Source organism: Mesocricetus auratus, unplaced genomic scaffold (genome assembly GCF_017639785.1).
Source record: "Mesocricetus auratus isolate SY011 unplaced genomic scaffold, BCM_Maur_2.0 Super-Scaffold_100028, whole genome shotgun sequence".
Lineage (NCBI taxonomy): Eukaryota > Metazoa > Chordata > Mammalia > Rodentia > Cricetidae > Mesocricetus > Mesocricetus auratus.
This window is the reverse complement of record NW_024429209.1, coordinates 24,551,639-24,564,859: the sequence shown is the minus strand read 5'-3', so window position 1 is coordinate 24,564,859 and position 13,221 is coordinate 24,551,639. Positions and strand designations below refer to the sequence as shown.

At 50.5% G+C, this 13,221-nt stretch overlaps 1 protein-coding gene across 20 annotated transcripts in view; it reads left to right on the top strand.

Annotated features, from left to right (window-relative positions):
- Positions 1–13,221, top strand: part of Kcnq2 (potassium voltage-gated channel subfamily Q member 2) — a 57,007-nt gene that overhangs the window by 28,591 nt on the left and 15,195 nt on the right. For 11 of the 20 annotated variants that reach the window (XM_040732671.1, XM_040732675.1, XM_040732673.1 and 8 more), the window contains exons 8-11: positions 3,171–3,265; positions 4,510–4,539; positions 7,602–7,670; positions 11,864–11,893. In XM_040732671.1, coding sequence (XP_040588605.1) covers positions 3,171–3,265; positions 4,510–4,539; positions 7,602–7,670; positions 11,864–11,893 — 224 coding nt within the window. Of the gene's footprint in view, positions 1–3,170; positions 3,266–4,509; positions 4,540–7,601; positions 7,671–8,227; positions 8,621–11,863; positions 11,894–13,221 lie in introns of those variants that run through there. The other 9 variants (XM_040732677.1, XM_040732672.1, XM_013116644.3 and 6 more) reach the window with 3 other exon arrangements.

Here is a 13,221-nt window from a genome sequence, read left to right as displayed (position 1 = left end):
TGACAATCTGGCAGCAAGTGGCTCTTGAGCCATGTCTGGGGTCCTTCCGTCTGGCTGTTCAACCTGTGAACACTGTGCCTTCCTTCCCCAAACCTACCAGCTGGTCTTACCACTGAGGGGCAGGGGGATGTAGAGGCCCCCTGACGTGCATGCAAGAAGACAGAGATTCCTTCTGGACCCTAGCGCTGACCAGTATTTCCTGCCAGTTGAATGTGGCTCTATATCAGTCTTTCTCTTTAAAAGATGTGGCCATCACAGTCTCAACCTTGGGTCCAGCCTCCTTTTGTGTATGTGTTACATAGCTCTCACCACAAAACACACGGCTATTGTTTTGTAACTACAAACAAAACAAAACAAAAAAGAAGAGCAGAATGCCCGTTTGAAAAAGAAAGTGACTGCAGGTCCATGGGGCCAAAAGGTTTAAGATGGGACAGCAAAAACTGAATGTCACCACCCCCCATACACTCCTCTCAAAGGCCATTCAACAACAGCCTGTGAATCTTCCAAAAGTCAGAAGTGCCACCAAAGAGCGACAGCATCTGCTGTCTCTGCTTTACCCACATGTGACAGAGGACACCTGTGGATAAAGTGTCCTTATCAGGACAGAGCGGTCTCTCTGCCTTGCCTGCAGTTTTCCCCACTGTGGACTTCAAGGTGGTCCCTAGAGCTTCAAGACGTCTCCAACCCATTCATGATGCGTGATCATAGGGTAAAGGCAGTGTGGCAGAATAGCGGATCCAAAGATCCTTCCTCCGAGCAAGGCTGACCTTCCTGTACTTTGGGGGTTCAAAGATTTGGTTAGCAGTGACCCCAGTGGCCAGGATAGAAGGATTGATTTTTTCAAAAGGCTTATCACCTGAGTTTGATTCTGACTCCCAAGCAGAAAAAAAATCTCAGAGGGGAGTCTCAGAGGAGGTCCCAGGGCCTCCTGTGCCCCCAAAAGCATCTCCATTCTGTAGAAGTCAGCCTCGCCAGCCTGGACACCATGTAGTCCGTGATGTTACTGAAATTATCGATGGAGACCAAAGTAAGGCATCTCATGTTCACGGACTAGAAGATCTAACCTCGTTAAAATGTTCTTCCCAAACATTGATATTGCAGGCTCAGTGCACTTCTCGTAAGTCCAATGCCCTCCATGCCCTTCTGCAAAAGCAGAAAAGCTAATCCTAAAGGTGTCTGTGGAAACAAAATGGAAATCCTGCGCTGAAGCAGGAGAAGACAGTAGGGGCACTTACAAGTTCAGATTTTTAAATTTATTGCAAAGCTGCAATGATCAAAACAGTGTAGTTCTCACACAAGGACAAGTGTATGTACCAGCAGGACCGTGCATGCATGAGTTAGCCCATTTGTAGACTGATTACAGATGAGAACTCCTTCAATACGTGGTGTGGTGCAGCTGAAGGCCTGTTTTACTGTTATTGTGATCGTTGTCGTTTGCTTGTCTTATTGCAGAGGCTGGCCTCAAACTTATGTGATCCTCTTGCTTCAGCCTCCTAAATTCTGTGTAACAGACGTATGTTGTCATGCCTTATTTGGAGCTTTTTTTTCTTTTTTAAATGATGTTTGGCCAGGCTTTGTGGCGCTTACTGGTAATACCAGAACTCTGGAGGCTGAGGCGAGAGGATCTTGAGTTTGAGGCTAGGCTGGGATACGCTGTGAGACCTTGCCTTAAATTAAAGAGTTAAAACTGTTAAACTCTTTAGAAGTAAGCAAGATCTATTGTTTTTATCTTCTATATGTGACACCAAAAAAGCACAAATAACGAAAGTAAAACTAGAGAGCATTAAAATTTAAAAGTCGTGCCTCAAAGGACCTTCAAGAGCGAAAAGAAAACCCATTGAATGGGAAGGCGGGGAGAGCTTGGAAATGCATTCAATATCCAGGACATATGAAGAACCCTAAAAACTCAATCACAGCAAGACAAACAACTCAGAGGGTTTGGGAGCAGGGGACTCAAATAGGCACTTTTCCAAGAAGGAAAGACAATTGGACACAAGTCCGTGAAAAGATTAGTTATGTTGCTAGAGGAATGAAGATCAAATCACAAGAGGCCACTTCACGATCACTGGAATGGTCAAAATGAAAAAAAAAATGGAAAGTAAGTGTGGCACTTGGTGGCATTGGGCCTTCACACATCACTGAGGGGGTGCACGGTGCAGCGACCACTCAGGAAACAATAATCAGAGCTGGGCTCTCTGGGGGAGCATCTGTCTCATGTGTGGAAATTCTGGATTCTAAGTGACACATGGAATTGTTTCCTTACCCACATGGTCACTCCCTTGTTAGAACCTAAAGCAGGTGTTCAACCGAAATCCTGCCTGTTTTATAGTGCTCCGTACATAACAGCTGTATAGCGTGGGGGGGTGGCTATGTTCACTGGGGGCATGATCAAAATGCGTGTGACGCATCTGTACAACCGAGTGTCATTTAGTAAGGAAAGGGATGAAGCTCAGTGCACACCAAAGTTCAGGTCAGCTCTGAGGGCCTTGCCTTCCGTGCAAGAAACTAACAGGCAGACCACATAACCATGAGATTCCATGGACAGGAAGTTTCCAAAACAGTCAAATCTGCAGAGACTACAAGACTGATGCTGCCAGAGCCTAGGAGGAGGTTGGAATGGAAATGTCTATGTATGGGCATGCCTTTCCAAGGGTCAGAAGCTGTGGGTAGAGAGTGGCCATGGTTACACAATGGTGTGTGTACTTTAAAGCAATCAAAACGATGGACTACATGCCATGTGGATTATGCTACATATATAAAAGCATGTATAGGGGAATGGAAAGAAGCCTGAGCCAGTGAGGAAGATGGAGCCTGGGCCACCTTGCCTGGAAGAAGGAGTTACACCCTAACCTCACCTCCCTTCCCAGGTCTCATGGGGTTGGGGTTAGGTCTTGTTTGGGCCAGGGAGGGCAATCGAGTCACCCACTGGATGCCAAGAAAGACAGAAGGGAAGGAGATTACCAAGGCTTACCGCAGACTCAGTTTGAGCTAGAGACAAGAGTATCTCCCATACCCCACCAGCTTCCGTTGGGTATCATGCTTGTCCCACAATGTTAAACTGAGGCTGTGGGGGTGAAGACAGGCATGGGGTTGCAGTTCTATGTTGCTGAGGTCCCGGGAGAAGGGTAGCCTCTGCCCAGCCACGACAATCTCACCTCTTTCCACCGCAGTCTGCCTGGAGATTCTATGCTACTAACCTCTCACGCACCGACCTGCACTCCACGTGGCAATACTACGAGCGCACAGTCACTGTCCCCATGTACAGGTACCGCGCCAGGCCCCGCCTCACCACCCTGCATGGCGGTTTGTTTTTTTCGTTTCCATTTGTTCTTTACTCCCATTGATTTCTATTTCTTTTTCTTTTTCTTTTTTTTGCCCCCAAGTGTATGTATTTTTCCACAAAGGATTCTGTGCGGTTTATTTCGCAGTATTGATTTTGTTCCTTGTTTTACAGTGAGTGTTGTGGCTTTCATTTCTTAGTCTTGTACTCATCCTTCGCCCTCCACCCCTCTTTTTGGGTACATTGTGTTGTGATCCCCAACCCGAGCTGTCCCATGAGATGAGTGATGGACTTAGTGCTGCAATGCCAAGAAGCCTCCAGCAGCCCAAGACTTAAGACGAAGGGTAGTGGTGACTGTGTTCTCCAGAAAAGACCAGGGAAACTATGGTGTGTGTGTGTGTGTGTGTGTGTGTGTGTGTGTGTGTGTGTGTGTAATAACGCAGACTAAAGTGGGAGTCTAGAGGAAAGTCACCTTATTGTCCAATGGGCTCCGGGCATCCACAGCAAAATAGAGCACAGGATACCCCAGGATAGTCCGGGATACCCCAGGAAAATCTAGAAAGCAGGAAGAGGTCAGGAAGAGCCTTTCTGGGGGCCGCCAGGGAGCAGTGCCAGCTGGCCTGTGAACCGCTGCTCAGAATGCAGGTGGCAGCCCTGGTTTGGGGACTGTGTGCACAAAGCTTGCGCTTAGCTGAAGGTGTGATACTTGAAGATAGATAGGTTAAGTCAGAGCCCTTTTGGTGCTATCCCTTCACCCTGAACTGAGAGAGACGAGACTGGGCCAGCTCCATTACCGATGGCAGAGCACTTCATTCCATCTGAGTCATCTCCAGGTAGCACTGGGCACAGAGCTCTGCCAGGGCTCCTGGGCTTGGGACTGTCTACCGTCAGGGACCTGACGACCAGCAATGGTCAGATGGACCGTACGCCATTCTGCCTGCATTAGTCTTGGCAGGGCATTGCTTAGGACAAAGGTGGCCTTGCCATTCCTTCTTCAGCACCCACCCCTGGCTCCTCTGGAGCCTTGAGCCCTTGGCTGGCCCTGCCCCAAGCTCCATGCTCCTTGCAGGGCATTGGGACAGGATTGAGCTATGGGCTAATTTTCTTTATTCTGTTGTTTCCCCTATTTCCCTCCACTTTATTTTTCGTTTTCTTTTTCTTATCCCGTTCTTTTAAAAAATTTTTTTGGTTCTTTTCCCCTTTGTGTGTATGTGTGAAACCCTTGAAAGCTCGCAAACTCAAACCTATGGGGCCTCCAGGTAGGACATGCATGGGATGGAAGATGTGTGTAGCTCTCGTCTGTCTAAGTTTGGGGTGGGGCAAACCCTTTAGAGCCTATATCCCACCCTAGAGTACCCGCCCTTTAGACCTCATGCTACCATCATTGGACCCTGTTACCCTGTGGCCCTTCCCTGCCTGGAGTCCCTGTGTTAACCCATAGCTCCTCCTGGGCAGTGTGAGCAAACCTTGCCTCTCTGACTCCTGCTTCCTCAGCTGCCGCTTTCCTGTTGCTGGACCCCTTGTTCTCGGTGTGTCTTGTTCCTTGGCCTGCTTCCTGCCTTGTCTTAACAGCTGTGATTCCTCAACCCTGCCTCCCCCACTTATGAGCAGAGTGGTGGTCGTGGGACTCACCATGTTTCTGAGGGATCCATGTCCAGGACCAGGAGCATACCCGGGACCAGAACCCTACTCTGGTCATCTGCTCTAGCGTATCCCTCCTAGAGTCTGAATCCCCCCAACAACTCCAGAGTCTTTATACTACGGTGGAGAAAGTACGAAGGCCTGGGAAACAGAGTTATTTATTCTGGGTGGTGGCTCCCTCTTGCTGTGTTTAGCTAGGGCCAATTTGCATGCAGCTGAGCTGCCTGGGAAGCTTTATTCAACACGTACAAGGCGAGCCACACCCTCCCTGGTTGGGTGGGGCCTGTGCTGGAGGAAGACTCTCATACCAGCACAGCCCTACAAAGTGTCCCGTCCGTGTCCCCCCCCCCCCGGTCCAGTAGCAGGTATAGGTTCTTTTCTTTGGAGCTGTGACCTGTCTCCTGCCTTTTGTAGGGACTGGGCTAGGAGAGTAAGCCCTTGACTCTCAAAACAGAAGGGTTGTTCAGTTGACCACGACCTTGGATTTCTCCTTCCCAGACCCCAGAGGCACATGTAGCTGTGGAAGTAGCACCCTAAGGTCCAACCTTTCCTGGGGAGCCTAGTCCCCTGGCAGGTGGAAGACCTGTGTGCTGTCCTACTATGCTCTTCCTCCAGCGCATCTTCTCCAGCCAGCACCATATCCAGAAAGAAGATGCACCCCCCCAACCAACCACACACACACACACACACACACACACACACACACACACACACAGAACCCCCCCAACCTGTGTGTCTGGAGTTGTCCCATGAGACCAACAGCATCCTCAGATTAGCTGCCGCTCTCCTGGGGTTGCCCCTCCCCCAGCCGTCTGTGACTGGCGACCAGCTATGTGCACGGCCCCACTTCCATGTGTCTGCCCCTGGTGGCTGCTTTGTGTGTCCTGGGCATGCGTCCAGTGTGGCTGGGAGGGATGGTTTTACCTGTGTCTAACCTGGGCCTATGTGGCGCTGGTTGTGTGGGGGGGTCCGCAGGAGAGGGTTGTGCCGAGGACCCTGCTCCAGGCCCCAGGGCTGGTGAAAAAAGTGGAGGGGAGGATCACCGTGGCACTAGCCACTAACTCTGATTGCTAGGCTCCTGCTTCACGCTGACTTGTCAAGGTCAGTGAATGGCCTTGGGGGAGGGGAGGCAGAAAGGGATAAGGAGAGAAGCTCTGAGTGGGACTTCAGTTTTTTTTAACCAGCATGGGGTAGTGGCTATGAAGCAAGAGGGCCCAGATGTAGCTATCCTTTGCCAAGGTAAAAGAAGAGGTGGGGGGGGGGAGAAGACAGTCCGAGGCAGTAGTGGCCCAGGGGTACAGGGTGGGTCTCTCTGAGTGGAGGAACAAGATTGAAGAGCAAGACTAGTTTGCCAGTAAACCCAATGACCCTTCTGTTTTGGAGGTGGTGGAGAGCCATTGATTAAATGTTTGACTTCGAGCATGGCAAGGCTGTTGGGCATATTTGAAAGATCTAATGGGTAGGGTGAGAGTATTGAGAGAGTCTAGGCGAGGTAGGCAGAGGGATGGGGAAGACACAGGACATTTCCAGTAGGAGGCACCTGTGGTCACGCAGAGGGGATGGGCTAGGAGGTGGCCAGCTGCCGCAGGAGCCCAAGCCCAAGAACCCAGGCTCTGTACTTTTTAGCTGAGGGGTCAAGAACGAAGGACAAGGACAGGCCGGGGGTCCTGAGGATCCTGGTGCGTGGCTGGGGCTCTAGGAGGCCAGTACTGAAAGTAATGCAAGAGGATCTGACGCTGAGGCTGTCCTAGAGCAGGTAGGGTCATAATGGGGATAAGAGTGTCAGCCTCCAGGGCCACAGGAGCCAAGGGACTTGCTGTGTCTATCCTAAAATGAGGTGGGGATTTCATGGGACAGACACTAACCAAGAGGAAGCTGAGGATCTAAGGGCAGAAAATGGGTTGGGGTGAGATTTTTACCCCTAGGTGGGAAGGGATACGTTTACCTTCCACGTGGGAGCATGCCTTCCCTGAGACTGTTGGAGCTGTGGATATGGGCTGACCAAATGCCAGGGCAGGAAGGCAGAGGCCAGGCATGGGACTGAGAGTGGTGAGTGGCCAGGTCAGGAAAAGGAACAGTCAGGCTGCATGCTGAGGGTCCCCTGGGGGCATCAGGGCCTGATTGAGACCAGTTGTCCAGGCTAATAATCATCCTATAGACCTGGAAATGAGCTTCTCTTTGCCCAGCAAAGACCTTTTTCTGTGACCTTCCCCCTGCACCATTCCAGCCTTTGGAGGCAAAGAAACTCCACCAGGGGACATACGGGTCTGAGACTTTGAATAGGTTGAGCTGCTGTGTTTGCAGCACCTTGAAAAATTTCAGGGGGCGGGGAAGCAGAATGGAAGAGAGTTGGGGAGGGATATCCTACCTGGACTCTGCTCTCTTGATCTACTCCATGCTGAAGGACTAGGCCCTCGTGGCCTGCCGTCCATGCTGGGTCTTGACCATTTCCTGTGTCTGAGGCCCCAGCAGCAACATGAGAGGAGAGAGGGAGAGAGAGTAAAGACAGCCCTGGAGCTTGGGAGAGGTGGAGGCACTAAGCCCAGAGCTTCAGGTGTCATACATTCGTGCTCTGAAAGCTGCTGTTTGCTCCCATGGGTGAAGTAGATATGGATGTACAGAGCTGAACCTCAGATCTTACAGAGGTCAGGCTTACTCACTTCTCCTCCTCTTGCCCCAGACTCATCCCGCCTCTGAATCAGCTGGAGCTACTGCGGAACCTCAAGAGCAAATCTGGACTCACCTTCAGGTCAGCATGGTGTCTCCTCCTAAGGTTGGGGAACACTGGGCAAGCTGGGCAGCTTGAGTCTCCTGAGAGGCTACAGGACCTTGGCCAGTGACCAAAACCTCTGGGGCTGGGGTATCTTTGACTACTAGTCTTGATGCCGGTGGCTTCTGCTTCATCTGGCTGGATTGAGGATCCTATTCCTAGAAGAGTAGCTGTTTGAGGGGATGGGTGCAAGGTGAATGGGGTAAAGAGTGATGTTTGATAAAGGATCATCTGGCTCCATTCATGGCTCATGCTTAGGACCCAGCACTGCATCTCCCAGTGTTGGGTGGTAACATGTTCTTGTACCTACTGGTTCTTTAATTAGAGAATCTGTGAATCACAGTGTTTGGACCAGTGATGGGTGCAAAAGAAGGGCTTGCTTTCTACAGAAGCAGAGAATAGGATTAACTAGAACCCCAAGCAACTTCCTGTCTCTGAAGAGCCTTTGGAAGGGCAGGAGGGTAGCAGGGGGCTGATGGTAGGCCCTGTTCCTAAACATATATGGGTGCTTCCGAACCTGCTAATGTGGCCTTCAGAAACCATTCTACACCTGGATTTTCCGAGTGGATCCTGGATACATTCGTAATATCCGTATAAGAAGAAGGAATTTCGGGGGCTGGAGAGATGGCTCAGAGGTTAAGAGCACTGACTGTTCTTCCGGAGGTCCTGAGTTCAATTCCCGGCAACCACATGGTGGCTCACAACCACCTTGAATGAGATCTGGTGCCCTCTGCTGGCATGCAGGCAGAAGACTGTATACACAATAAATAAATAAAATATTAAAAAAAAAAGAAAAGAAAAGGGTGGGCCCGATTGTTCCCCTGCACCCCCTCTATCTGCCTCTTTCCCATCAATAAAGTTTGCATTTAAAAAAAAAAAAAGAAGGAATTTCGGAGTAACTCACAGGGAAAAAGCCAAATGAAGACATAGGCAAAGACTGGAGTGATATAGCCCCAAGCCAAGGCTATCTGGAGGGGCAAGGTGGATCCTCCCCTGGAGTTCGTGGAAGGAGTGAAGCCAACACCTTGACTTCTGGTGTCCCTACTCCAGGACTGTGAGAGAGTAACTTTTTGTGGGTTCAACAACTTGATTACGATGTCCCGTTACTGAAGCTCCAGACCTAACTCAAATTCTGTGTCTATAAAATGGGGTGCTGTTGTAGCAAACACCCAAAAGTGTGACAGTGAGTTCCAAACTGGGTAATGATTGGGCTTGGAAGAGGTTTGAAGTACATGTTAGAACAAACACACAGTACCTTGAAGGGATGGTTAATGGAAGTATAGGTGTTAAAGACACTCTTGTAGGTCTCCCAACAGAAGTGATGTTTCGGTTTACGGTTGGTCGGTTCCATTGCTTGTAGGATGTGGGAAGGCAGAAACGTCATGGCAGAAGGATGTGATGGATAAAGACTGTTCCATGTTTTGATGGCTATGGAGAAGAGAGACAGGAAGAAGCCAGGGGCGCGGCATGACTCACGCTTCACAAGCACACACCACTGGTCTTTATCTGCCTTCCCTGTACCTGCTAATAGCCTATTCACTATGAACTCGTGGATGGATTAACCCAATCATGCCTCAATAACACCACTATCTGGGGACCCAGACTTTAGCACACATTATGTTCAAGGAGACACTTCACATCCAAACTAAATGGGAATTGGCCCCAACTGAGAAGGAAGTAAGCATGGAACATGTTACTGAAAAGTAGGAAAGGGTGTAGTTGGGGTAGAGTATCAAAGACTTGCCTGAGTTGTATTCCCCTGTTGGGTGGAAACAGAATCATTAAGCGGTAGATTGGGAAGTTCAGCCACTGGAGGAGGTTTCCTGCCAACTTGAAGAGTACAGCCTGATTTCTCCTTGATGTTTGTTGTCAAATTTCAGAAGAAAGAAGTTGAGGAACCCCTATGAGAAACTTGAGCTTGGAGATCTTGGATGTTCTCAACCTATGCCTGAGGAGAAGCAGTTCAGGGAGAGGCTGCTCAGACACAGAGTATAGGCTGCAGATGAGGCAGAAAGTCTGTGTGTTCAACTCAGATCCAATCAATCATCTTGGTGGAAGTCAGGAATGAAGGTGCTTATCCACTCCCCAAGCTACCTCAGTTCCCCAATAGGATGCTCATGTCTAATGGAATCCATTCTTGGACTACCTCTTTGTCACACAGAGGACTCCCCTGACTAAGTCATTCATCCCGAGCCTCTTCAGGGTTCTACAGTGGACTCTCCTGACCAGTAAATCCCACGATGGGTCACTTCAGTGTCCGACATTAAGACACTGCTGACTAGTGCCATCCACCTTGGGCCACATCAGGATTACACAGAGGACCCCCCTGTGACTAGTAATATTCACTCTTGAGATTCCTCGGTGTACCACAAAATTCTGGGCAGCAGAGACACGGCTAGAATGGACTGTACAGGACAGAGACAAGTGAAATATAGGCAGTATTGTAGATGGTTACAAATGTGAGTGTGTGCGTGTGTGTGGGAGTGTTCCTACAGTCACTTATACTGCACCTAGCACAGCAGAAGTAGAGATCAGCAGGGCCAGGCGTTAGATTTTAATAACCCTTGAATCTAAGTAGAATTTGCCATTTGGGATTCAAACTTTGGTAGCCAGGGACCCCCTTTATCAACCTTTTCATTTTGAAAGGAGCTGTCACCCTGTGCTTGTCTTGCCATCACAGCCACTAGATGAATGATTTACTTTTGAGACCCATGCCTGTGTGCAGAGGCCTTTCCCACAAACACACTAGTCTTGATAACCTCAAGTATGTGGTTTAACAGACAGTTGAGTGACTTTTTTTTAAACACGGAGCTGATGCTGCAGAGAGGGTTGAGACTTGAGGAATTTAGGGGCGAATGGTATATCTCACATGTACACAAACGGGGGTGCATGAGCACTGACTCCCAAATCGTGTCTGTGAGTGACTGTGACCTTACTTTGGAAAAAGGCCCTTGCTAAGTCTGTAAAGTGAAGAGCTTCAGCACCTATGTGACTCTCTGCGTGAAGGTCAGGAGAGGAGGCACAGGATACCAGATGGGGAAGATGGAAGAAGAAATTTGAGAGATAAGCTGTTAGCCAATGATGCGAGAACACCCCCCCCCCGAAGCTGGAAGAGGCAGCCATTTCCCTGGTCCACTGGAGGAGTGACTACTCACACCTTGACTTTGGATTTGTGGCCCCCGAAGCCAAGAAAGGAAAATTCAAATGTCTAACTTCCTCTAGACGCAGCTGGGGGCCGATAGGGTGGGTAGGGGTGTGCACATGCCCTCCTCAGCTGTTCAGGCCGTTTGAGCTCCCAGCAGGGCTGCTGGGCTAGACCCTCACAGGCGTGTGATTCCTCCATGAGGGCCATGGAGGGAACTGAAGTGACTTGGGCTTATCCTCAGGAGATTCCGGAACCTGGCTGAACCCCGTTTTCCTCTGCTTTAACTTCTCTGCCCACATCATAGTGGTACAGTAGCTATTGTGCACAGTATTTGGAAATGTAGTGGCAAATCCTTGTCACACAAAAGACTTGTCTGGCACTATACGGCTGAGGGTGACAGGGGCCACTCCTCATCTTTCCTTATCAGCTAAATAAGGTCCGGCCACCATCTAGTTATCACTACTAGAAAGAACCAATCCCAACAAAAAAATAGCCCTGCAAGTAAATCAGGGCCTGGGGATGACTACTGGCCTTGAAACAAACACTGATCATGGACCACGGCAAAGTTCTTGGCTGATTCCTGTTCCCACTGAAAAACTGAACAGAAGGATGGACATCCCATTAAGTCAAGAGCTTTCTTCAGCCGCGGATTTTTGATACTTTATTATCATGCTCGTATGAGTCTGCTGAAATGATTATCCATTAATCTCAAATAAAAGAGCCCTCTGGGTTAGAGGATCGCAGCTCCCTTGGCAGTCCCTTCCTTCCCGCGAGCCTTGCTCCGGGGCCTTGTAGTGCCTCATCAAGAGAACAGATACTCTAGGAGGATGGCTCTTTGCATCGGATCTTATTGCATACAACCTAATCTGTGGGCATGAGGACAGGTGTCAGGTCTGAGGCTGAGGACCTGAGTAGATCAGAGGGATCCTAAAGGGTACCGAGGGAGGTCCCCGTTCCTGGGGTACTGGATATGCCGTGGGGATGCCGGAGGTGGGTGTCTACTAACTCCCTGTTCCTCTGTTTGAAGGAAGGAGCCACAGCCAGAGCCATCACCAAGGTCAGTCCCTCCTGCCTCCAGCTGCCCTGATGTGTGCGCCTCCAGCTGCCCTGATGTGTGCTGCGCTCATCTTGCCCCCTCACTGTACATGTGTCACGGGGGCAGGGCTGCCATGGGACCCCATGTGTGCTTCTGTGTGCAGTGTGTGATAGTGTGCCTTGGCACACATCCAGGGTCACTGCTCAGTTACAGCCTCCTCACAGGGATCCGGACAGCAAATGGGTGGGGGCTTCTTGAGGTCATCTCTCCCCAACACGGCCCACAGGGGACTCTGAGGCTCAGATTCCTATGTGCCCTGCAGGTATTGGCCGGCCCAGTTGGGAATCCCAAGCACTCTAGTGGGAGGGGGGAGTACAGGGTCAGATGCTGGCAGAGGGGAGAGGTTCCTGCTATCCTGATAGACAGCCCCTGGGTGGGAGAGAGCCAGAGTCCTCCTGAGGAGGTTGAGATGCCCCATCCCCTCTCATGCCTCCATGGAGATTCCTACCTCACTGCCCGCTCTCCTGGTCCCTGCTGGCCTCCCAGGTTCCACGTGCTCAGGCTGGTTAGACAGGGCTCCAGTGTGAGTTCCTCCTGGTAGAGAAAGACAGAAACAGACCGTGCTGTCCTGGCACTTATAAGCAAAGAAAGACCATCTCACAGATTTTTGAGTTTGGTGTGCATATGCCTGGGGTCTCCAAGGCCGTTAGGCTGAGTTACCCTTTCCCCCAAGTAACCTGTCCGTAAGGTGCAGTGTGGCTATGGCCCCCAGACTTAATATATATATTGCTCTTAAGCAGAGGCGGGGGTGGAATTAGGCCGAACCCACCCTCTATCCACTGGAGAAGGACACTGTCCTCCTCTCCCACACCACAAAAGGAGAACCTATGGGTCGTGCCCTGAATTGCCAAGACTGGCTTCCCAAATCAGCTAGAGGGACGACCTATGATGGGGAGCCCTGGCCCCTAAGAAAACTAGCTGGAGAGAGATGGGCAATCAGGGTAGTGCAGTCTTGGTTGTTGACAAGTGGAGGTAAGAGAGCTGGCCTCACCTGGCCTCGATGTGGGTAAAACAGGAGAGTACTGACACCCTCACTGCCGCTGGCACCCACATCAACTCCTCACTGTCCATCGGGGGCTATTCTGGTCTGTCCCTCACTCAGCGCTGTTTCCAATGACCCTGAGCCTGGGAGTCTCTTTGGTCTTGGACACCAGGCCTGAGATTGGCCTAACCCTCGGCTGTGCCACCCAAGTGGACCGAGACTGCCCTGGTGGGTGATAGGTCTGGAGGCTTTTTGTCTTGTCTCCACGCTGCCCTGACTGCCTGACACTCGCACCCCGACTGGGAGC